This window comes from Oryx dammah, unplaced genomic scaffold, assembly GCF_014754425.2.
Source record: "Oryx dammah isolate SB20612 unplaced genomic scaffold, SCBI_Odam_1.1 HiC_scaffold_15, whole genome shotgun sequence".
Taxonomy (NCBI): Eukaryota; Metazoa; Chordata; class Mammalia; order Artiodactyla; family Bovidae; genus Oryx; species Oryx dammah.
In genome coordinates, this window is record NW_024070199.1 from 37,893,624 (window position 1) to 37,919,123 (window position 25,500).

The 25,500-nt window shown below is 44.1% G+C and overlaps 1 protein-coding gene across 1 annotated transcript; it reads right to left on the reverse strand.

The window, feature by feature from the left end:
- Positions 1 to 6,324: 6,324 nt before the first annotated feature.
- LOC120874519 (pregnancy-associated glycoprotein 1-like) lies at positions 6,325 to 15,323 on the reverse strand. Its single transcript, XM_040255942.1, has 9 exons — positions 15,223 to 15,323; positions 13,996 to 14,146; positions 12,903 to 13,020; positions 12,686 to 12,804; positions 11,327 to 11,520; positions 10,291 to 10,407; positions 8,479 to 8,620; positions 8,293 to 8,391; positions 6,325 to 6,606 (listed from the first exon to the last, which is right to left on the reverse strand). The coding sequence occupies exons 1-9, from the start codon at positions 15,321 to 15,323 to the stop codon at positions 6,457 to 6,459; spliced, it is 1,191 nt and encodes a 396-aa protein (XP_040111876.1). The 3' UTR covers positions 6,325 to 6,456.
- Between the last annotated feature and the right edge of the window lie 10,177 nt (positions 15,324 to 25,500).

Sequence of the window (25,500 nt, forward strand, 5' to 3'; positions counted from 1 at the left end):
TGCTGAGTTTTCCAAATTTGCTAGCATATTGCGTGCAGCACTTTAACAGCTTCATCTTTTAGGATTTGAAATAACTCAACGGCAATTCCATCACCCCCACTAGTTTTGCATGTAGTTATGCTTCTTAAGGCCCTCTGGACTTCACATTCAGGATGTCTAGCTCTAAGTGCAGAGAAGCCAATGGCACCCCACTCCAGTACTCTTGCCTAGAAAATTCCATTGACGGAGGAGCCTGGAATGTGCAGTCCATGGGGTCACTCAGGGTTAGACATGACTGAGCGACTTCACTTTCACTTTTCACTTTCATGTATTGGAGAAGGAAATGGCAACCCACTCCAGTGTTCTTGCCTGGAGAATCCCAGGGACAGGGAAGCCTGCTGGGCTGCCGTCTATGGGGTCACACAGAGTCGGACACGACTGAAGTGACTTAGCAGCAGTAGCAGCTCTAAGTGAGACACCATCATGGTTATCTGGGTCATTAATATCTTTTTTGTATAGTTCTTCTATATATTCTTTCAACCTCTTCTTAATATATTCTGCTTTTTTAGGTCCACGCCATTTCTGTCTTTTATTTAGCCCATCTTTGCATGAAATGATCCTTCCCTACCTCTAATTTTCTTGAGTAGATCTCTGGTCTTTCCCATTCTATTGTTTTCCTCTATTTCTTTGCACTGATCATGTAGGAAGGCTTTTTAAAAATCTCTTCTTGCTATTCTTTGGAACTCTGCATTCAGATGGGTATGTCTTTCTTTTCTCATTTGTCTTTACTTCTCTTCTTTTCTAAGTTAGTTCTAAGGCATCCTCAGACAACCATTTTGCATTTTTGCATTTCATTTTTTTGGAGATGGTCTTGATGAGGTATGTACAGATCAAAAAAACGAAGGTCACTGCATTCAGTCCCATTACTCCATGGCAAATACATGGAGAAACAATGAAAACAGTGACAGGCTTTATTTTCCTGGGCTCCAAAGTCACTACAGATAGTGACAGCAGCTGTGAAAAAAAAAAGACGCTTGCTCCTTGGAAGAAAAGCTATGAAAAATCTTGACAGCATACTAAAAAGCAGAGACATTACTTTACCAGCAAAAGTCTGTACACTGAAAGCCATGGTTTTTCCAGAAGTAGTGAGAAGATGTGAGAGTTGGACCATAAAGAAAGCTGAGCACCAAAGAACTGATGCTTTTGTACTGTGGTGTTGGACAAGGTTCTTGAGAGTCCCTTGGACTGCAATGGAGATTGACCATCCTAAAGGAAATCAGTCCTGAATATTCATTGGAAGGACCAATGCTGAGGCTGAACCTCCATTACTTTGGTCAATTGATGGGTAGAACTGATTCATTATAAAAGGCCCCAATGCTGGGAAAGATTAAAGGCAGGAGGCAAAGGGGAAGACAGAAGACAAAATTGTTTGATGGCCTCACCAACTTGATGAACATGAGTTTAAGCAAGCTCTGGGACTTAGTGATGGACAGGGAAGCCTGGCATGCTGCACCCTATGATATAGCAAAGAGATGGACATGACTGAGAGACTGAACTGAACTGATGTACAGAGGACAATCAGGGAGCAGGCAGAAGCCTTTAAGGAAGGAGGAAGGAACTATTCCTGGATAGCTGACAATGATGGATCAGCAAGTGGTTTCAAGCTGGAGAAACTGTAGGGAACCAATTCTATGCCAGGTGGAGAGAATGGTAAGAGAAAGGCAGGGTGACAGTGCTGGAACTTCCCAGAGGACTAGATCCCTGTTCTACTAAACTTTATCAATGCTCAAAATTGTTAGGTGTTTGGAAACATGAGTTTTGTTTTGGAAGTGGTAGAGCAATATTCAATGGAAGGACTGATGCTGAAGATGAAGCTCCAACACTTAGGCCAATGATGTGAAGACCCAGCTCATTGGAAGAGGCCCTGACGCTGGGAAAGATTGTGAGCAGAAGGAGAGGGAATAAAAGGATGAGATTGTGAGATGGCATCACCGACTCAAAGACATGAGTTTGAGGAAACTCTTCAAAATAGTGAAAGACAGGGAAGCCTATTTTGTTGCCGAACATGTAGTCACAGAGTCAGACATGACTTAGTAACTGAACCATACCAATGAGGACACAGAGTCCACTGAAGGCTCTGGTCCTGGTTGGAGTGGAGAAAGACTTGAGTGGAAGGGGAGGCTTCCCATTCTCTGGTGCAAGTCCTTGAATTCAAGACAAGGAGCACAAGATTATGAATGTTTTACCAAACATTGTTTTCCAAAAGCACAAAAAGTGTTTTCTGCAGGAGAGAGAGCTTTGACTGAGTTTGTTCTCTAGGTTTTACTGAGGGATTTGAAAGGGGTTGGGGGCGGGCTGAGTCTGCAAAAACCAGGTGACCAGCTGCTGGAGGGCAAGGCTTGTGGTAGACATTCTGCACTAGATGGAAAACAAATCCAGAAAAAGTGTCCCTTCTGGCGTGTACATGCCAATGTATCACATTATTTCAGCAGATCACTTCAATGTTTTTGGGGGGCAAGCTAGAAATGGACGATGCATGGTGTGCTTTTGTCAATTCCTGTGGGTAGTTAGATGACTAAATGTCTGGTTACTTCATTGCATGGTTGAAACCATTCTTGAGAAAGAAAACTAGATCAAGTCCACACATATTTGGTCATTAAACAGCAAGCATAGGAAGGTTTCTAAGGCAACTGTAGGTAATTTAAACATGAGGGGCCAAATGGGGACAGTTTCATTTAACAGGCTGAGATTGGACTGTACAGGTTGCCATAGTTGTTGCTATGACAAGAAGCCATCACAGCTACTTGTTGCCACGCTGGAGATGTGCGAAATGGAAAAGAGACCAAAAACCTTACAACTCTCCTTGCAGTGTGATTTCAGGCTAGGAGTATTTGACAAGGAAAGGCTGACTGGTAAGGCTGAGGAAGGGAGTAATCTGAGACAGTACTCATTAGCTCTTGTGGGAGCCCAGAAAACAGAAGCATCGGCTCAGTCAGAGTTCAGTGTCATGATGCAGAGATAGATGTCATTTGGCTTGAATCAATATTTAGCCTTGGGGATGGCAGCCATAACCTCTAAACAGAAGATTTCCTTCTCCCCAGGTGGCAGAATAATTCATATTTGTTCCAGACTCAGGAACCCAGAAAGCCCTTAAGGGCCACTTGTTGTTAGCAGGCACACATGCAATCTAGAAGGTGGAACTATCATCATGGTGCCCATTTTCTAGATGGGAAAACTGAGGTTAAGCGACTTGATCGAGGTCACACTGCTAAGCACGTGAAAAGCCAAGCACAAACCCAGGGTAACAGTGCTCAAATTGTGTGTTTTTGCTCCACACCCACTGGGAGTGGTGGGTGGTGATCTGGCACCAAACTTAGACAGAAGCAAGCAGTATTCAGGCTTAAATTGAAGTAGTGAGGAAAACCACTAGACCATTAAGCTATGACCTAAATCAAATCCTTTATGAACTTATAGTGGAGATGAAAAATAGATTCAAGGGATTAGGTCTGGTAGCCTGAAGAACTATGGTTGGAGGTTTGTAACATTGTATGGGAGGTGGTCACCAAAACCATTCCCAAGAAAAACAAATGTGAGGGAAAAAAAGGGGTTGCCTGAGGAGGCCTTAAAACAGCTGAGAAAATAAGAGAAGTGAAAGGCAAAGAGAAGAGGAAAGATATACCCAATGGAATGCAGAGTTCTGGAGAATAGCAAGGAAAGATAAGAAAGTATTCATAAGTGAACACTGCAAGATATAGAGGAAAATAATAAAATTGTAAAGAGTATAGATCGCTTCAGGAAAATTGGAGCTACCAGAGAAACACTTCATAAAAGGATGGGCACAATAAAGGTCAGAAAAGTCAAAGACCTAGCAGAAGCAGATGAGATTAAGAAGAGGTGGCAAGAATGCACAGAAGAATTGTACAAAAACCGTCATAATGATTGGCATAGTGATGATGCTTGGGTAAAGCACTCATCATTCATGTAAAGCCAGATATACTGGAGTGTGAAGTCAAGTGGCCATAGGAAGCATCACTACAAACAATGTTAGGAGAGGTGATGGAATTCCAGCTGAGCTGTTTAAAACAACCTAAAGAATGAGACTCTAAAAGTGCTGAATTCAGTATGTCAGCAAATTTGGAATACTCAGCAGTGGCCACAGTGCTGGAAAAGGTCAGTTTTCATTCCAATCCAAAAGAAAGGCAATTCCAAAGAATGTTTAAACTATCATGCAATTGCTCTCATCTCACTTGCTAGCAAGGTAATGTTCAAAATCCTTCAAGCTAAGCTTCAACAATACATGAACTGAAAACTTCCAGATATACATACTGGTTTGAGGAACAAGAGATCAAATTGCCAACATCCATTGGATCATAGAGAAAGAGAATCCCAGAAAATATTTATGTATGCTTCTCTGACTATGCTAAAGCCTTTCACTGTGTAGACCACAACACACTGTGGAAAATTCTTAAGGAAATGGGAGTACCAGATCACCTTTCCTGTCTCCTGAAAAGCCTGTATGTAGCTCAAAAAGCAGCAGTTAGACTAAGACACAGAACAACTGAAAGATTTAAAAGTGGGAAAGCAGCTTGACAACGTGTACATTCTCACTCTGGTTATTTAACTGCTATATAGGATACATCATTCAATATGCTGGACTGCATAATTCACAAGATGGAATCAAGATTGCTGGGAGAAATATCAACATCCACAGATATGAAGATGACACTGCCCTAATAGCAGAAAGCAAAGAAGAACTAAAGAGCCTCTTGATGAGGAGAGGAGATGCAAAAATTGGCTTAAACTCAACATTCAAAAAACTATTCACAAAAAGACACTCAACATTCATGGCATCCTGTCTCACCACTTCATGGCTTATGGATGAGGGAAAAGTGGAAACAGTGGTAGCTTTTATTTTCTTGGGCCCCAAAACCACTATGGACCTTGACTGCAGCCACAAAATTAAAACACACTTGCTCCTTGGAAGGAAGAAAGGCCGTGAAAAACCTGCACAGTGTACTAAAAAGCAGAGACACATTTTGCTACAGAGGTCTATAGTGTCAAAACTATGGTTTTTGCAGTAACCAGGTACAGATGTGCAATCTGGACCATAAGAAAGGAGGAATGGCTAAAAATTGAGCTTTTGAACTGTGGTGCTTGAGAAGATTCTTGAGAGTCCCTTATACAACAAGGAGATCAAACCAGTCAATCTGAAAGGCAGTCAACCTCTAACCCCTGCTGTCTTAGCTGAGGCATCTACTGAGGGCTTCAAGGTGGAAAGAATGGATGCTTCCACTGCAAAAGTGCCTAACCATGGCAGCTCCAAGCAAATATTTTGTAGCTCCACATCTGGAGGAAGCTCAGAAAGGCTGAAGTCAATATGCACCCTGGGTACCCGATACATGCATTGCATTCTCCCCAGCAGCACTGGAGGCCAAGGAAGGGGCATTCTGGGCCCTGGAGGAGGGGAATGGCTCAGGGATCCACTGGGGCCACCACTTACCAAGTAGGATTGGAAGGGACAGAGCAGGCATATGTGGCAGAGAGCTGGTGACAGGGGTGTGGGAACAAGAAGGAACCAGCTCTGCATGAAATACCTCACCCAAAATCCCCGGAGGAGAACCCAGTGATAAGGTCATCTGAGATGGGACGAAGAGAGTTTATTACATTACCCCTTATAATTCCTCTGAATGAGGATGTAGTGGCGTAGGTGGGTCATCTAAAACTCTTCCCTGGCCTAGACCATCTGCCAGTCGCTAGCCTTGGGGCTGCCTCTTCCCAGCTTCAGGCATGTAATTCCACAGGAAATTGACAATCATGTGTGCTGCTGGGTCAGGGCCAAAAACCATGTAAAGCCTATCATAAGTCCCCATGTCCCTGCCACGATGGCAAATCTGGGGCTGTACATGTGATCTGAGGTGGGTCATTCATAGAACAGCCTTGAACTCTGATGTCTGCAATCTTCTTTCCTTAGTAGGTGATGCCTTCAGGATTTAAAACCCTAGGTCATGTATCTTGGACTCCCTCACTAGGTGTAGAAGCCTTAAGAAAGAAAGTTGCCAGGCTAAGACCATCAAAGAAGTTCGAAGGGAAAGAGCGAGAGTGAGAGAGAACTGATGACTTCTGATTTCTTGGGTCCAGTCACTGAGATCTTTGCATTTGCTCTGATTCTTGTGTCCTGGATTCCCAGATTCATTTCAGTGAGTTTTCCTTTTGTTGAAGCCAGCTGGAGTAGGGCTACTCTCAATTTTGATTCAGACTTGGTTTTAAAACCTTCCAGGTCATTGTATACCTCCCAGACACAAACAGATGCACCCATTTGTTTCAGCACCATTACGAGTGAAACCCTTTATTCTTTACTGAGAATAGGGTGTGCAGACCACCAAATACAGTTCACCAGCATCCTGGGAAGGAGTGCTCAAAGGATGAGTGAGTGTATGTTAGGAGAGGCCTTTCTGATTCCTGAAGCACTCTAAGCATTTACACTGCCTGGGCCAGGCCAATCCTGTCATTTCCTCGATCAAAGACTGAGAAATACCGCCTCAGGAAGACGTCACCAAGGATCCAGGTCTCTCTAGATGTCCTCACTGTGTTCTCTTTAAAAGTTGTATAGCAGTTGTCTGTAGAATCCTGGGGGAGTCAGAGACACACACCAGTCAGCATGAGCCCTTACCGTTGATTCCCCCCAATACCCAGAACCAGCACAGTTTGTTTTATTTCCCTCTTTTGGTAAGTATCAAGGGGTTTTCTCAACAGCAGGGGATATGAAAGTTCAACCAAAACCAAAGAGGGCCAAGACATGAGGTTTTCATGAGGAAGGGTGTGGTGAGTGGAGGACTGGGAGTTGGGGAAATAGAGGAATGAAAAACAACAAAGTCCTACTGTAGAGCGTAAGGAACCATATTCAATATTCAGTGATAAATCACATGAAAAAGGATAAGAAAAAGTATTTTTATGTGAATAACACACTTTTTATGTGTATCACATTGCAATGCAGCATAACTTAACACAACACTGAAGATTAGCCACACGTCAATATAATTTTTTAGAAAAGATCAAGTGTGTTCATAGTTCTCCTCACTTCCTGTTTCCTTCCTTGTGAGTTCTGCTCCTTGTTTTCTCTGCAGAGAATGCTGGTTCTCCTCCTGCATCCCCACAATCCATACTTTATTTAAAAATTTTATTTTTTATTGGAGTATAGCTGATTAACAATATTCTGAGTTTCAGGTGGACAGTAAAGGGACTCAACCATATGTATCTGGGTACCCTGGTCCCAAAGATACCCCTCCCATCCAGGCTGTCATATAACTGAGCAGAATTCCCTGTGCTACACAGCAATTCGTTGTTGGTTATCCATCTTAAATAGAGCAGTGTGAACAACACATTAACTCAGGAACTCTGTGAAGCCTCCTTTGGCCCACACTCACCCTCCTTGGCCACTCCAGGCTTGGTTGGGTAACACACCTTGGTTCCCCATCCCCACTGATCAGTCCCTAGCCCTCATCACCCCTAGTTAGTCCTCAGTGCCCCAGTGCAGACCACCTTGAGATGCCATTTTCATGGAATCCAGTGCAGTTCTGCCTAGAACCAAGCAACCCTCCATATGGATCAATGAGTTTGTGGTTTTAGAATCCCTGAAATTCCCTCTCTTCCTCAAAGCCTTCTTTGAGTCCATCAGCCTGCTTTGAACTCCCACAGGGAGCTGACATGACTGCTCAGCTGTACCAGGGCTGAGCAGTCACTGTGCACCCTTTATTCACCTTAGTATCCAACCTCCCCACACAGGGGTCGGGTATCCCAACTCACAGAGAGGCACCTGGCCAGAGCAAGGGGAAGATGCAGCCGAGTACTAGGCTGACCATGTAATTTATCATCCAAACCAGAAAAAACTTGAGAAGGGAAGGCAGACTGTTAACTTATGCTGGGACATCACACTGGGACTGTCCCCAGCCATTCTCCTTGTAACATGGCCTCTTTCAGGGGCTGCTAGTGCTGACTTCCATGTTCGTACAGCTAAGGGTTCAGATTGAATTGAAGCTCTTTGAGGACTGAGGACCTTAGTGTTCCCCTCTCCTTGTGATTCCCACCATGCCAGCATTGTGTGGCATCTCCATATTTATTTCAGGAAGATCAGTGTCCCAGATGGCCCTTTAATCTCAAATGGTTGGTTTTCTGGCAGTCACTGACCCAGCCACAGGGCTCATCAGCATCTGCAATGGTGTGAGATGGCCAGTAGAGGGCGTCTCTTCCCAACAGCACCGTGTTGGTTGCTGCAAGCCCCAGTTTGAGAACCACCCCTCAGTATTGTCCCCTCACCTTGAGGATGTAGGCTTGTGCTGGCACCGGGTAGTTGATGCCGTTGATGGTGAAGATAATTGAGGGCAGGGTATTGACCGCAGAACATGAAACATAGTGCTGTTAGAGAGAGAGGGAGAGAGGTTGGCCTTGGAGATCCATGTTTTGTGTGGAGACTGGGAGTGACCCTGGGGCATGACCCTTCACCTTGGAACCCCGTGGCATGGTGCCAATGAGCTTCTGTATGTTATTGACCAGTCTTCTTGGGCCTTTGATCAGTGCTGTTCCAGTGTCCACAAGGGCCTCGCAGCCTCTAGAACAAGCAATAATCTTTCTTCTCATGGAGATGCTGAGAGATAGTGGAAGAAAGTGGGCATCAAGGTCACTTTGAGTCTCACCAGAGCTGCCCCCTTCCTAACTATCTCCTAAACAGCCCTTTGTCTCTTGCCTTCTTTTCCTTTACTCTCGACACAGCACCTTTCTTGACATCCTTGAATGCAGTACTTGAATACACCAGGATCTTTTGCACCTTGACACAGGCTGGTCTTCCTTCCTAGAAGATTCCACCCCACTTTGACTAGCAAATTTTTCTCATCTTCCAGATTCCACCTTAACTGTACAGTTTTCTGGAAGTCTTTCCCCTGCTGTTTATCAGTCTCCTGTCTTGGTCACTGTCTGTAGACCCTTCCTCATGTCTGCTGCTGCTGCTGCTGCTGCTAACTCACTTCAGTTGTGTTTGACTCTGTGCAACCCCATAGACAGCAGCCCACCAGGCTCCACCATCCCTGGGATTTTCCAGGCAAGAGTACTGGAGTGGGTTGCCATTGCCTTCTCCTCCTCATGTCTAGCATGTGCCAAAGTCACAATTCACTATGTGGGTGAGTCACTTCATGTACATCTGCCTTCTTAGATGTGAGGGCAAGTTTTATTCTCATTGTCTCCCTGGCACAAGTGGCTGGCACATGGTGGATGCCCAATGCTTGTCTGTTCAATGACTGAATGAAGACTGAGAAAACAATAAGAAACATCCAGACAGCTGTATCTGGTGGGGAACAAATAACGGGTAGCACACAGAGTGAAGAAGGAGATTAACCAGGGCAGAAGATTCTCACAATAGGGGGAGAAAGGGGCTCCTCTGGGAGATGATGTCTCCCAGCACTGCTCCTACAACCAGCTCAGACCCTGAGACCCTGACCAGGAAATATATAACTAGCCCACAGAAACTCCAAAGGACAGGTCAGCTTTTGTCTGAGGGTCTCACACAGAAACCTATTAATTATGCCTCTTGTCCTCAGATCACTCTTAGATCCCACCTTCCTGATTCTCTCTTATAGTCCCCCCACTGTGTGCCAAGGTACGTGGGGTGTCTTTTTTATTAGTTGCTTTCACGTCTTAAGACTGCAGCCAACCCCTCTCCATTGCTGGGTGGCTGCTCCCTAAGGAGACCAGTTTTCCCCGTTTGCTTAGAACTCTTCCTGTTCTTAAACAGACATTTATCTGTACTGAAAAGTTCCTATGTCCCTGGACTGTTGGTCATCTTATCATAACTCTGTTCAGGCTGCTGAAATTCTCCCTGATCCTCTGTTCACCACAATGTAGAGTCTTCTAACCATGCTCCCCACCTCAAATGGCAGTGGATGCAGCCCTCTCCCAGCTGCACAGACCTCTCTGGACCCTTTTAGGACCCGGGTCAGAGCCATGCTCAGAAGGCCTGGGGATTATGAACCCATGGGTTGTTTGTGTATCTGTGTGCTTGTGTGTTTGTTTGTATGTGTGCTTGTATGTGTCTCTGTGTGTGCTTGTGTTTCTAACTAGCTATGCATGTTTATATGTGTCTCTGTGTATGTTTATGTGTGTCTGCTTGTGTGTTTCCATGTGTCTGTGTGTCTGTCTGTGTCGTTGCGGGTGGTTTATATGTCTGTGGGACTGTGTGTCTGAGAATGCATTTGTGTGTGTCTGCCTGTGTCCATGTACAGTAGTGGGAGCATCACTTGGACTGACCCTCAGGGAGAAGCTTACCGGTCCATGTGTACAATCCAGTTGCCCGCTTGGATCAATGGTACCCAGTTGAGCTCTCCCTTGTAGTAGCGGTGGTCCACCCCACCAAACATCACCACACTGCCCTCCCGCTTGTCTCTGTAGAGAGAAGTGAGGGGGCGATCCTTGGAGGACAGTAACAACAGCACTGTCTGAGAGCTGTGCTTGTCTACCAATCAAAGCCCTAATAAGGTCCCCACATACAGATGCAGAAATAACGTCGGGGGGCGATTGAGATCCAGACTGAGGTCTCTAACTGGCTAGTGAGTGGCACAGAGGAGGTCAGAAGCTGAATCACTTGGTTGGGCTCCACCCACTATGTCTTCTGAAGACGCTCTGGGCCTCCGGGGACCTGAGTGCTCAAACACACTCAGAGGACAGGGTGCTGAAGTGTTTGGCTTTCCCCTTATCCACCTTTTCATTTTTCAGGAAAATCAAGGCCTGGGAGTTCTAAGGGTGTGGGTTCAGGTCACCAAGAGTTGGCTCCACTGGCCCGTGACCTCTACTGTCCAAAGGGCCCCACACTCAGAAGTGACCCCACCTCTGCTCTCCCTTTCTTGAAATGCCTCATATTTCTTGAACAAGAGTTCCAGAGTTTTGTGTCCCACCCTTTCGTTTTTCACTGGCTCCACAAATTGGGTAGCTGGTCCTGGGCTCCCAGTGAAATGCTAATGAAGAAGGAAAGATATCCACCATCCTTCTCCTTCCTTCCTTATCAAATTCATAAGCAAATCCTAACGCCTTTTATTCAACATGCTTCCTGTTGCTTTCCATTAGTCTTCCTCCTCACTCACCCGCGGAGACCAATTACTGATCAGGAGCAGGGTGTGTTCAAATAAAACGTTATTTATAAAAGCCGCTGGTGAAGCCAGATAGGGCCCTGGGGCCATATTTATCCTAGGTTAGATTATCTCTCAGGATAATTTTTATCAAGTGTTCTATAATTTTCATGCATCTGAAAACATTGAAAGTATCTTACTGCTAATTTGAATAAAGTGATTGTCCATCTCAGACTTACTTGCTCAAGTAGAAGGCAAAAACAGGCTCAGAAATGGCACCTTCATTCTTCAGGTTGTCAAAGATGGGGATGGCTCCAGAGAAGGATATGTTTGGGTAGTTCAAGCCCAAGATGCCGTCAAAAGATGTACTCTCAAATCCGGTTTCCAAGAGGCTTATACAGAACGGCTGGTCAGTACTTACAAGGTTCCCAATCTGTGGGAGAGAAGAGTGTTCCCACTTACAGATACATGAAGTGGGGTTAGGACTGGGCTGGGGTACATTGCCATTAGATCCTCAGAGAAGAACTGAGGCTGGGCTCTGTCTTCGGTGGCCCACAGATGGTTAGACCAAGCTGGGAGGGGAATTTGGGTTCCACTTGAGAGAGGCTATGAATTTAAAACATCTTCCCCTCTGAAAAACACCACCTGAGTGAGTCAAGTTGGCCTCCTGGCTTCTGTACAGTTGTGGCAATCAAGTCAGGCCAGGACCCATTGGCGCCACCTTATGGACAAACTGAGTGGAGAGCAAGATAGCCTCCTCTTTGGCATCACTGTGACCTACTGACAGGAATGGACTGCATTCTCTGTAATGTACTGTGGATTCTGCATCTGTCCAGAAAGACAGAAGCTGAAAACACAATCTTTCTTGCAGGGTTCTATGAAATTACTGCCTGAAGAATTCACCTTTGAGGATATGTGTGTATTAGTGTGAGTGTGTATGAGAGAGAAAGTGAGAGAGCGGAACTACTCAAATAATTTGGAGGAGGCAGGCCATAGGTTAATTAGACTCTCAAAGGTCTTCTAGAGTGAGAACTCATTTATAGGCCCCTAGACTTCTCAGGCTTCCAGTTTCCCACTCTGGATACCTGAAGCCCTTGACTGCCCCCAGGGTCCCTAGATCAGTCTTATCCTGTCCCCAAACACCCCACAGCAACTTCAGTCCTGAAAAGACAGCCTAACTCCATCTTTTACCACATGTGTGCCCTCAGCAAGGCCTTTGCTGTCTGCACCTCAGTTTCCTCTTATGTCTCATGAGCTAATCAGAGTAACTGCTGTGTGGGGTTGTTGCAGGACTAAACCTGAAAGCGCCTGGAACAGTCTGTGAATATATAAGTGGGTGCTTTTTCCCCCTCTTCTCACTCCCAGCAAAATGATCCTTGAACTGCTCATGGGCAGAGGAGCTGCAAGTCCACACCTCAAGCCACTCTCTGGGTTAGCTAATCTGTTTGCTCGTGTGTCACCACAGGCACTATCTCCCCAGATGCAGAATCCTGTGGGTAAGATGGCCAATATCTATGGCAGTTAGGCTAAGAAGGGTCCTGTATCTGTTTTGCAAGCCGGGCTCACTCCATAGCCAGACCTGACTCAGCATTTGTTACCCGAACTGTGTCATAAACAAGAAGTCCTTTCATCCTTCCAGGATTGTACTGGATATTGAAGACCTTTTGGGAAGGCCGGAAGGTGGAAGACCGAAGATGTATGAACATAACCTTTGTAGCTGCAGACACAAGAGATGAGTGTCATCAGGTGCCAAGGGTGGAAACAGGGTGACAGGGCAGGTGAAGGATGGTCCGGGTAGGGGGTGTCTGTACTCACCACAGGCTAGACTTTGGCAAAAGACAGAGGGCACCCACAAGTCAGATGAGCCTGTGTCAAAGACAACCTGGAATTCCTGAGGGGGTGTTCCAATGGTGATATTACCCACGTAGAGCATCTACAGTGAAAAGGAGGGAGTAGGTTAGTGCAAAACTGGCTACCCTCTATTCCCACACTAATGCCTCCCTCTGGGTGTCACATATCTCTTGAGATCACTTTCTAACCACCGTGCAGCTCACAGACTTCGGTCACAGAGGTGTCTGTATTTGATATATTTTTCCTGTTCTATGTTATATGCAGTATATTGATTATATGACCAGGCATTGAAGTGGTACCTCCTGCATTGGAAGCATAGAGGCATAATCACTGGGCCTCCAGGACTGCTGGACACCCAGGGAAGTCCTTGCTCCTTCATTTGAGAAGCTCTGTAGTCTCTTCAATCCCAGCCTCCATGCCCCCTTCTCCAGGAGGTCCTTCTGGATCAACCCCAGCCACTCCCTCTATCAGACCACATCCAATCAACTCCACACAGGTGACCCTTTCACTCGACATGTATTTACCCTTTGCCTATCTCTCAGGCTGGCATGGGCATTCTTGAAGACAAAATAAACCCTTTGTCTAATCTAAAAACAGTAACTACAGTGTTAGACTCTTATGGCCTTACATGGAATATGGGTTCAGTAACTTTTTACTGCTGTGGTTCTTGCATCTGTGGAAACTGAATTCCTCCACCTGGGGAGTCACAGTTGCTTTGCAGTTGGTTCTACCTTTTGATCACTGATGGCTCACTCTTCATCTGTAACTGAGTGGCTCACCTAGTTCCTAAGGAACAATTGCCCTCAAACTAATGACACATCTTTGACACAGAAATGGATGTTTATCTGCCACTTGGTAATTGCCGGGCCCAGTCACAAAGACCAACAGTTGAGGATGAGAGTGCCTTCTCCTCTGGGTGGGGTCCCTGTTTTCCAGTGTCTCAGCCTCCTGCAGGAACCCCAACCCCAACATTCCACCTGGCATCTCCAGATGAGCCCCAGTGCTGGACTAGAGCACCACGGGGCGCTGCGGAGCACCATCCTCCCAAAATACTCACATCCATGATGTTTCTCAGTGGGTGAATAGTTAGATTTGATTCACGAGAAGGAATCTGGGACAGATTGTAAGCATGTTCTTTCAGGAAATTGTTCAGCATGTTTTTTCCACTGAGGGTTTTTCTCGTGGTCTTCACTCTCCTTAGAGGTATTCTTTCACCGAGCATTTGACAAAGAAAACAAAGATGCTACAACAAGCTGCCAGTGTTAAGGCATAACTGTCATTGTAATGGCCTTGTGTATTTTCTAATCATTTTTATGAGGCACATTATTATCAGAATTTTATGCATATATGATGACAAAGACATCACTTTGAATACAGGTTCTTTTCTGCAATCTTGGGTAAGCCATATGACCATGTGGTGTCTCAGTCTTCCCTTCAGTAAAATGGTGGAATGTAACAATACAAACCCTCCAAATAGAATATCTTGGGTATAAGTGAAGTGATGGATATAAGGTACCTGATAAATAGGAAGTCTCAACATGACAGCCATTAGCATTGCTGTTGCCATCCCACACTATCCTTCTCATAGAACCTCAAGGAAGAAGGTAGAAGGGGGACTCTTATCCTCTTTTACAAGGGAGCGATTTGAAATGCAAGAGGTTTCTGAGTTGGCTGTGGTCACACTGCTTGTCAGATATAAAACAGTGTATATAAAACAGTGTATCTTTTTCCACTTTGAAAGAGAAGTGAGAGTTGAAAAAAGAATCCAAGATATAGGGAACAAGTAAGGGAAACTCAGAGGCTTGAGAAGGAAGGATGTATCAAATGAAAAATTAAAAGAAAACAACACAGAGAGAAATACACTCCCAGTGACTTCCAAAGAGATGGAGAGATAAATGACAGTGATACAGAGATGCAGACATAGGCATATACACACTGAAGTAGACAGGGAAAAAAGAGGACATATTAAATAAAATGTAGAAAGTGCTATTCCACAGGACCACATCGACATCTGCATAGACTGTGCCCTGAACAGTTGCAAGGAGTTGCGTTTTCAATAGGTTATGCCATGACTGGACGCCAAGAACTGTGCAACCATGCAAATCTACATAAGACCTTGGTATCTACAGTTCCTAGAGCAAGTTATTTATCAATAATAAAGATTTGAACTTTAAGACTCTTAGGGAAAGATTCCATTCCCTTCTAAACCTGATGGGTGGAATAATCAGATGAAAAGAAAAATCCGAGAAAGGAACATGATGTGGCTTACAGTCCCCATACTTACTTGACTATGCACTCTGAGAAGGCCACCAGCCCGAGGAGCACAATCCATTTCATGCTTCTTTCCTGGCTCCAGGTACTCAGGGAAGTTTGGGTTCTTAGCATGTAGTGGTGACCAGCAGCCCCTAGGTATATATGCTCTGACCTACCCTAGTTTTCCCCTTTAGGCCACTGAAAGCTCTGAAAAAAAACACAAAGGTCTCGATAAAATCTTTACCTTCATCAGTGTCCTTCACGAGTGGCCTTTGAAGCTTCTCAGAATACAGCGAATTGAATTGTGATCTCTTCCTTGTAGCTTGGATGGAAAATCAGACTGATCTGCATGGACATCTAAGAAGATGGAGAACCTTGCCTACTTGGAGAAAAAAACGGCTAAGAACATCATGAAAATGGATACTAGGGGCCATGCTCAACATTCGTGGTTTCAGGTCATCTTCCTAGCCACTTCATGAGATATGCATTGCTGTCTTCATTGGAAAGGAGATAGCTAGGAAGATAAGTTGTCAAATGGCAAAGTGAAGACTTCAGGGACAGCCCCAGGACATACAACTGGCTTTAGGTAGTGGATATATTGGCAGACATCAGGGTCATCTATGATGCCAGTCTGTATCAAAGAATTAGGACAGAGCAGTACTTCAGTGTCATGGTTTCAGTATTGGAAGAAATGTCATATACATCCACAAGATGTTTTACATCATCCAGCAAACATACAAGGAAGAACTGTGTGCTGGGTTCTGGGTTAAAGGCTTCGAAGTCAAAGTTGATCTAGACAAAAGTAGTGTTTATCTTAAGAGAGCTTGCAGTCTAGTTCTCACAAAGTCATGGCCCCAGGAGGCAGGAGATATGATACTAGGACTAGTTGACCATGTTGGACCCTCGGCAGCACAGGCCTTACCACTGGGAGCAGCCTTTCCTCCACTTCAGCCATGCTGGAAAGCATGCCAGTTGCCTATGTTTTCAGGAGAATCAGAAGTTTGGATATTTATGTACAATCTACTGATTTTAATGTTAGTAACTAATTTTTTTTCCCTGAAAAAACAGTGCGAATGAAATCTCCACAGTGATGTGCTGGAATCAGCCTTCAGTCTCTGTAGGTTTTTGTTTCCAGCCTAGAGTTGGGAGTGCAGTAGGGACAGAGAGGAATTTAATTCATGTTGGTTGATTTAAAAAGAGATTGAATGCATACTAAACATGCTGACTCATTGGAAAAAAAAAAAAAAAACCCTGATATTAAGAAAGATTGAAAGGAGGAGGAGAAGCGGAAGACAGAGGATGAAATGGTTGGATGGCATCACCAAGTTGATGGACATGAGCTTCAGCAAGCTACAGGAGTTGGTGATGGATAGAGAAGCCTAAAAGGGAAAGGGAAGTCGCTCAGTCATGTCCAACTCTTTGTGACCCCACGGACACCAGGCTCCTCCGTCCATGGGATTTTCTAGGTAAGAGTACTGGAGTGGGTTGCCGTTTCCTTCTGCAGAGAACTTCCTGACCTAAGGATCGAACCCAGGTCTCCCACATTGTAGACAGACGCTTTCCGTCTGAGCCACCACTTGATCTTAGCCAAAAGGCCAAGAAGCTGGCATGCTGCAACCTATGGCATTGCAAAGAGATGGACACAACGGAAGGACTGAACTGAACTGAACAAATTGAGAACAAAGACTAATAAATCTAATTGCATCAAGTTGTTGACTAGCTACCTATAACAACACATTACTTACATGGCTTTAAAATTCAGACTTATGACTCTACATTCAGAGTGGAATATCTTCTAAGGAAAAACAAAAAATACATCCCATCAAAAACAAAACCAAAGAAAACCAAAAGAAAAAAAGGAAATAAATCTGAAACTATATTCAACAACTTCAGTCAGTTCAATTGCTAGGTTGTGTCCAATTCTTTATGAGCCCATGAATGGCAGCACACAAGGCCTCCCTGTCCACCACCAACTACCGGAGTCCACACATACTCATGTCCATTGAGTTGGTGATGCCATCCAATCATCTCATCCTCTGTCATCCCCTTCTCCTGGCCTCCATCTTTCCCAACATCAGGGTCTTTTCAAATGAGTCAGCTCTTCACATCAGGTGGCCAAAGTATTGGGGTTTCAGCTTCAGCATCAGTCCTTCCAGTGAATATTCAGGACTGATTTCCTTTAGGATGGATTGGTTGCATCTCCTTGCAGTCCAAGAGATGCTCAAGAGTCTTCTCCAACACCACAGTTCAAAAGCATCAATTCTTCAGGGCTCAGATTTCTTTATATCCTAACTCTCACATCCATACATGACCACTGGAAAAACCATAGCCTTGACTACATGGATGTTTGTTGATATAGTAATGTCTCTGCTTTTCAATATGCTTTCTAGGTTGGTCACAACTTGCCTTCCAAGGTGTAAGTGTGCTTTAACTTCATGGCTGCAATCAACATCTGCAGTGATTTTTGAGCCCAGAAAAATGAAGTCAACCACTGTCTCCACTGTTTCCCCATCTATTGGCCATAAAGTGATGGGATTGGATGCCATGATCTTAGTTTTAGAAATGTTTAGCTTTAAGCCAACTTTTTCACTCTCCTCTTTCACCTTTATCAAGAGGTTCTTTAGTTCTTCTTCACTTTCTGCCATAAGGGTGGTGTCACCTGCATATCTGAGGTTATTGAAATTTCTCCTGGCAATCTTAATTCCAGCCTGTGCTTCCTCCAGCACAGTGTGTTCATGATGTACGCGGCATATAAGTTAAATAAGCAGGGTGACAATATACATCCATGACGTACTCCTTTCCTATTTGGAACCAGTCTGTTGTTACATGTCCAGTTCTAACTGTTGATTCCTGATATGCATACAGGTTTCTCAAGAGGGAGGTCCGTTGGTCTGGTATTCCCATCTCTTTCAGAATTTTCCACATTTTATTGTGATCCACACAGACAAAGGCTTTGGCATAGTCTGTAAAGCAGAAGAAGGTGATTTTCTGGAATTCTCTTGCTGTTTTGATAATCCATCAGATGTTGCCAATATGATCTCTGGTTCCTCTGACTTTTCTAAAACCAGCTTGAGCATCTGGAAGTTCACGGTTCATGTACTGCTGAAGCCTGGCTTGAAGAATTTTAAGCATTACTTTACTAGCGTGTGAGATGAGTGCAACTGTGCTGTAGTTTGAGCATTCTTTGGCACTGCCTTTCTTTGGGATTGGAATGAAAACTGACCTTTTCCAGTCCTGTGGCCATTGCTGGGTTTTCCAAATTTGCTGGCATAGTGAGTACAGCACCTTCACAGCATCATCTTTCAGGATTTGAAATAGCTCAACTGGAATTCCATCACCTCCACTAGCTTTGTTCGTAGTGATGCTTCCTATGGCCCATTTGACTTCACATTCCAGGATGTCTGGCTCTAGGTGAGTGATCACACCATCATGATTATCTGGGTCATGAAGATCTTTTTGTACAGTTCTTCTGTGTATTCTTGCCACCTCTTCTTAATATTTTCTGCTTCTATTTGGTCCATACCATTTCTGTCCTTTATTGAGCTCATCTTTGCATGGAATATTCCCTTGGTATCTCTAATTTTCCTGAAGAGATCTCTAGTCTTTCCCATTTTATTGTTTTCCTCTATTTCTTTGCAGTGATCACTGAGAAAGGCTTTCTTATCTCCCCTTGCTATTCATTGGAACTCTGCATTAAAATCGGTATATCTTTGCTTTTCTGCTTTGCTTTTTTCTTCCCTTCTTTTCACAGCTATCTGTAAGGCCTCCTCAGACAGCCATTTTGCTTTTTTGCATTTCTTTTTCTGAGGATGGTCTTAATTCCTGTCTCCTGTACAATGTCATGAACCTCTGTCCATAGATCATCAGGCACTCTGTCTATTAGATCTAGTCCATTAAATCTATTTCTCACTTCCTCTGTATAGTCGTAAGGGATTTGATTTAGGTCATACCTAAATGGTCTAGTGCTTTGCTCCACTTTCTTCACTTTCAGTCTGAATTTGCCGATAATGTGTTCATGTTCTGAGCCACCCTCAGCTCCCAGTCTTGTTTTTGCTGACTGTATAGAGTTTCTCCATCTTTGGCAGCAAAGATTGATAATCAATCTGATTTTCATGTCTACCATCTGGTGATGTCCATGTGTAGAGTTTTCTCTTGTGTTGTTGGAAGGCGGTGTTTGCTATGACCAGTGCATTCTCTTGGCAGAACGCTATTAGCCTTTGTCCTGCTTCATTCTGTACTCCAAGGCCAAATTTGCATGTTACTCCTGGTGTTTCTTGACTCCTACTTTTGCATTCCAGTCCCCTATTTAAAAAATGACATCTTTTTCATGTGTTAGTTCTAGAAGGTCTTTAAGGTCTTCATAGAACTGTTCAACTTCAGCTTCTTCGGCATTACTGATCAGGGCATAGACTTGGATTACCATGATATTGAATGGTTTGCCTTGGAAACGAACCATGACAGAGATCATACTGTCATTTTTGAGATAGCATCCAAGTACTGCATTTCAGACTCTTTTGTTGACTATGATGTCTACTCCATTTCTTCTAAGGGATTCCTGCCTGCAGTAGTAGATATAATGGTCATCTGAGTTAAATTCACCGATTCCAGTCCATTTTAGTTCTTAGATTCCTTTAATGTCTATGTTCATTCTTGTCATCTCCTGTTTGACCACTTCCAATTTGCCTTGATTCATGGACCTTACAATCCAGGTTGCTATGAAATATTGCTCTCTACAGCATCTTATCTTGCTTCAATCACCAGTCCCACCCTCAACTGGGTGTTGTCTTTGCTTTGGCTCCACCCCTTCATTCTTTCTGGAGTTATTTCTCCATTGGTCTCCAGTAGCATATTGGGCACCTACCAACCTGGGGAGTTCATCTTTCAGTGTTCTATCTTTTTTCCTTATCAAACTGTTCATTGGGTTCTCAAGGCAAGACTATTTAAGTGGTTTGCCATTCCCTTCTCCAGTGGACCACATTCACTCCACCATGACCCATCCATCTTGGGTGGCCCCCACAGGGCATGGCTTAGTTTCATTGAGTTAGGCAAGGCTATGATCCGTGTGACAGATTGGATTGTTGTCTGTGATTGTGGTTTCAGTCTGTCTGCCCTCTGATGCCCTCTCTCAGTGCCTACCCTCTTACTTGGGTTTCTCTTACCTTAGACGTGGGGTATGTCTTCATGGCTGCTCCATACCTTGGAAGTAGGGTAGCTCCTCTCAGCTGCTGCCCCTGATTTGGACGTGGGGTAGTTCCTCTTCGCCAGGCTTCTGCACTGCCTTTGCAGCTGCCATGCATCTGCACTGCCATCGCAGCTGAGGCAAGCAATATTTCAACAACTTATTGTTCCTCATATTGTTTCTGTTATTGTGACTTAGTCATATGTATGTTAACAAGTAAAAGCAAGAAAATAATTAAAACTAATGTTCTGAAGTAAGACTTTCAGTGGCTAGAAAAAGAGGTTCACATATAACATAAAGAAGTTTAATTCAAACCATGCTCTCTTAAATCTTGAACTGAAAGCATAAGTTTGTACCAACTAATTATATTCCTTTTTAATTTTTAAGGAAAATGTGTACTTCCTACACTGACTACTGTAAAGCCTAGAAGCAATGACAACTTGATAACAGTGAGTATTCTGAGGTCTAACATCTAGTTTCTAAATACATTTCCCATTAGACAATGCATGGTTTCTTAAAGAGATGGCTGATTTCAGGACTGGGTAAAGAAATGCACAAAATAATCTTGGGAATATTGAAGAACAAGAAAGCTGAGGGATTTCAAAGACCAAGGGGGCCTGGACAGAAAGTTTAGATCTCCAAATGAAAAGGCCAAACATCTACCAGTTTGTTGGGCAGAATGATGTTTCTGCTTCTCAACACACTGTTTATGTTTCTCATAGCTTTCCTGCCAAGAAGCAAACGTCTTCTGATTTCATGGATGCAGGCACCCTCCATAGTGGTTTTAGAGGCTAAGATGAAGAAATCTCTCATTGCTTCCACCTTTTCTCCTTCTATTTGCCATGAAGGATGGTGCTAGATTCCATGATCTTAGTTTTATAATATTAAATTTTAAGCTGCCCGAATGTGTTTAAATGTTAATAAGCAATTTAATTTGTCAGTGTGATAGATTGCCAGGACACCAACTCACCATTCTGAGCACTGAGAAAGGAAAACAATCACCAATATTTATGCTATTTTTGTTTCTGTTAAGCATAGGTCATGTAACTACAATCCGTTCCAGGAAAACAAGCTAGACTGTCCCTTCTTGGGGTGATGAGAGAGTGATGGAGAGCAGCAATAATACAGATGGGGCCTCACTCACTGGCCTGCAGATCAGCTCCTGCTGTGCTGGTTCCTAATAGACCAAGGACTGGTACTGGTCCTGACCCACTGTGCTGGTATTGTGGACTCCTGCTCTAAACCCAAGAGTGGGACATTCTGTAAGACAAACCACCTTGCTTCTGCCCAGTTTCTGAACAAACAAATGGCATTAAAATTGGGAGAGGAACAGTTATTTTGTCTTAAGAGTGAAAAACCAAGTGCATCATATGAGTACATTCTTTCAATAAACTGTGAAAAGACATCTGCTTTTTTAGGATCAGGGAAATTTGCACATGGGCTGGATATAAAATATTCATTTTATTGGGAAAAAAGAGCATTTTTTCATATCCTATCATTCTATGAAAAATACTCATTATATACATTTTGTGGAATGTTTATCTTTTCCCAAAATACTTCAGGAAAAATGAATAAGGGGTAAAAGAGAGAATGAAATGATGGTCTCTCTTGAATTAAAAAGAGATACCTGCTACACAATGCATAGCTGCTATGGATGAATTGTGTCCATCCTTGACTCCCAATGTGATGGTATTAGGAAGTAGGGCCTTTGGGAGGTACCCAGGTTGACATGGGGTTTTGATGGTGGTCCCTCATGATGGGAATAGCCTCGCCCTCTTTTTCTCTCTTATTCTCCCTCTTCTTCCTTCCCTTCAGCCACGACATGTGAGAACATTGCAAGAAGAGAAAGACTGATGCAAGTCAAGAATATCTTCACCAGGAACTCAGTTGGCCATCACCTTGATGTTGCATAGTCTCCAGTCTATGACAACCTGTGGGACTAAGAGGTTAGTTTTGTAGTTACTGATGCTGAATGATGAAATGTAGGGTGCATGACACACTTCTTTCTTATATTTGTTATGTTTGAAATTGTTTTGCAGTAAGAAGTTTATAAAGAGTCTCTGTCTTAGTGATACCTTTAGGAGCCCAGGATAGCAGATTCAGGCAGGTTCCCAATGAATGAGTGGTTGGAGGACCACATGCTCCTTACCCAACTCATCTCTTATCATCTGAAAACTGTCCCCCACACCTGACACCCTTAACGTCCCCCCCTCCACCATCTGCCTCTCCATTCCTCTCCTAAGCTGAGTCATCTAGCTGGAGATGTTGATGATTAAGGACAGGGTCTGTAAATAGAAGGAATGCAGATATTTTTAGAAAGAATGAACTGGGGAGACCCATCTTGGTTTTCCCTTCTTTAGTGCCATCTGCAGGTGAGGGATTGGGCCTGGGTAGGGAGAGAGCCACAGTTGGAACTGCATAGATATCTACAAGTGAAGGGAGTAGGAATTAAGAACCCAGTAACCAGGAGGTGGGCAGCTAGCAGAGGACCCAGGAGGGAAAGAAGAAGCACTGGGGAAAGAATAGTGCCTAACTGAGGGTCAGACCTTCTTGAGTCTTCCGGTTAAACTTGGAGGTCACATCCTTCCTGCTGGAATTCCTGCTCCAGAGGTGGAAGGGAGAGAGCTGTACTCACTCCTAATGACTCACAGGGAGAAGGCCTCCCCCAGAGGCCCTTTGATTCAATTCTAACTGTGGGTATCACCCCAAGCCAGAGAGCAAATGGCAGATCATCCAAAAATGACCTACTTTAAATACTATTTAAAATATTACAAAATTTGTCTAAGAGTCCTGGCATATCTAGTTCCCAGAGTTTTTTAGGACAGATGAGTCGTTAGCCTATTTTGGGTTTCTGCTGAGGAATCTACAAGCTTCCCCACTGGTAACTTCTGACTTATAAATACCTGATCTCATCCCATGGAACCCAAATGATGGTAAGTTCCAGGGGGCAAGGCCTCTAAGGTCCTCGGTGTCACGCTGTGTGCCAAGTCATCTGCCATTCCCGGTCCCGAGTCCAGAACACATGAACATCAACAGATAAGTTACAGCCCGCTGCCCATCAGAGGCAGCCTCAGCATCCTCAGAAACTTGTACCTCTGATCCACTTGTCCACTGATTGGCATTTAGCCTCAGTCTGGATCAAGTGCTCTGGAGCAAGTCCAATCTTCCTCATCCAAGAGATGGGAAACTGAACCCTGGGGTGTATGACTCACCTTAAGGCTGCAGGTAAGTTTGTGAAGACTTGGGACCCAGGAACTCTGGTTCCCAGGCTAGGAGACTTCCCGGAAGGGAAAGATGAGAGAAAGCTCAATTGCATCCACTGCTGAGTAGCTCTAAGATGTCTGCAAGCACCAGAGTGGAAGTTTCTTTCTCGTTGCCCCTCAAGTCTGGTTCTGATTTTGTCAGCAGACCTGCCTCCATGTAGCAGCAGGAAAGCAATATTCAGGGCTGTTTCTTCTTGGTTCCAGGAGCAGTGGGAGAGCCCCAGCTGTAGTGACCCTAGGAGGTAGTCGTGAAGGTGGTGACTGACTCACTATCAATTCAGATCCCCAGAGCTCCCACTCCTCCTTCACACAAGACAGACCCTTGGCTGACTGGGTAACATGAACCTGAATTCAGAGCGAGAAGCATTCTATTCTTAGCCTTCTGGAAAGGATAAGTGCCTTATGTTTCCTCAGGGAGTCCCTGGCTGAGCGAGGTTGGGGTCTGAGACTAGCCTGAATGCAGCGGATGTGTTCCCTCTTTGATGCTCCAAATAGACCTTGGAAATTCAATGGCCTTGAGAGAATTACAATCACCCTTATATTTTATAGGGACTTTGCTTTATGAATCTGGTTGGAGAAAAAGGACAGAAGGTCGGGACAAGGCTGGACATCTCTGGGTCCCAGCTGACTGTGAGTTGAGTTTCAGCCACTAGGCTTCATGGTCAGGTGCTGATGTAATTCATAAGCCACCTTTGAAGATGGAATAGAGAAAAGAGTTTTTGGTCAGAGAGCAGTGTGGTCAAAGAGCCATGGGAATCACACGGGGCAAGATGAAACAAGAGTCATTACTTATTTCTTCATGCTATCTGTTCCTTGGCGTTTCTACTCCTGAGAACAAGTATACGGAGATAGTCAGAGGCATTGGTGGTGCCTCTGGCACCTGATACTCCTATGATAACCAGTTTATGTAAATATCCCTGAACCAGAGCATATTCAGCCTCATGATAGCCCCAGGTTCTCCCTTCTTGGGAAGGCTGACATGCCTCATTGTTTCTAACTCACAACTGAAGCGTGGGATGAGGTATGGTGGTTGTCCTGTAGCCAAATTTCAAACATGGAAGGAAGGTTAGCAGTGGAAGGGTAGCTATTTATTAAGCTTGGTCACCCTGGTCCTTAGCAGTGGTACTTCCCACATCTAGAATGTTTTTCTCCCAGCTTTCTGCATGGCCGTGTCCCTCTCAACATTTACCATCGTCTCAAATGAGTCTCTCTCAGGCTTGTTTTCCCTGGCTACTGCACTCTCACGAGCACAACCCTGATCCAAAAAGTGCCTAGACACATCCCTCCATCAAAACAATAATTATAGTTACCAAAGTGGAAAGGTGGCAGAGGGATAAATTGAGAGTTTGAGATTAATATATGTATACTACTTTATTTAATAGATAACCAACAAAGACCTACTGTGCAGCACAGGAATTCTGATCAGTAGTCTATAATATCCTGTATGGAAAAAGAATCTAAGAAACAATGGGTACATGTGTATGTATATGGGAATTAATTTCCCATACAACTAATATTAATACAATGCTGTAAATTAACTACACTCCTATACAAATTAAAACCTGAATTTTTTTTAAATGCTTACATGTAGAGAACCACGGTGTTTTTTAGACTAGCAGGATTTCAGATATGATGCTGGAGATGGCAGACTGGGTGCAGAAATCTAGACATTATCTAAGGTTGCATTTTCCTGAGCTTTGGTGTCTTTTGCTTCTACTGTCACCTTTGATTTGTCTTTGGAAGATCTAATACAAGGGCATGGCGACACCAGCTGGGTGTTAGTTGAAGGATGAGAGGGAGGTGCTAGTGGGAGAGTGAAATCCCAGCTCCCTAGCCTTGGGTTGGGGCACGTTTGAGGCACAATTTA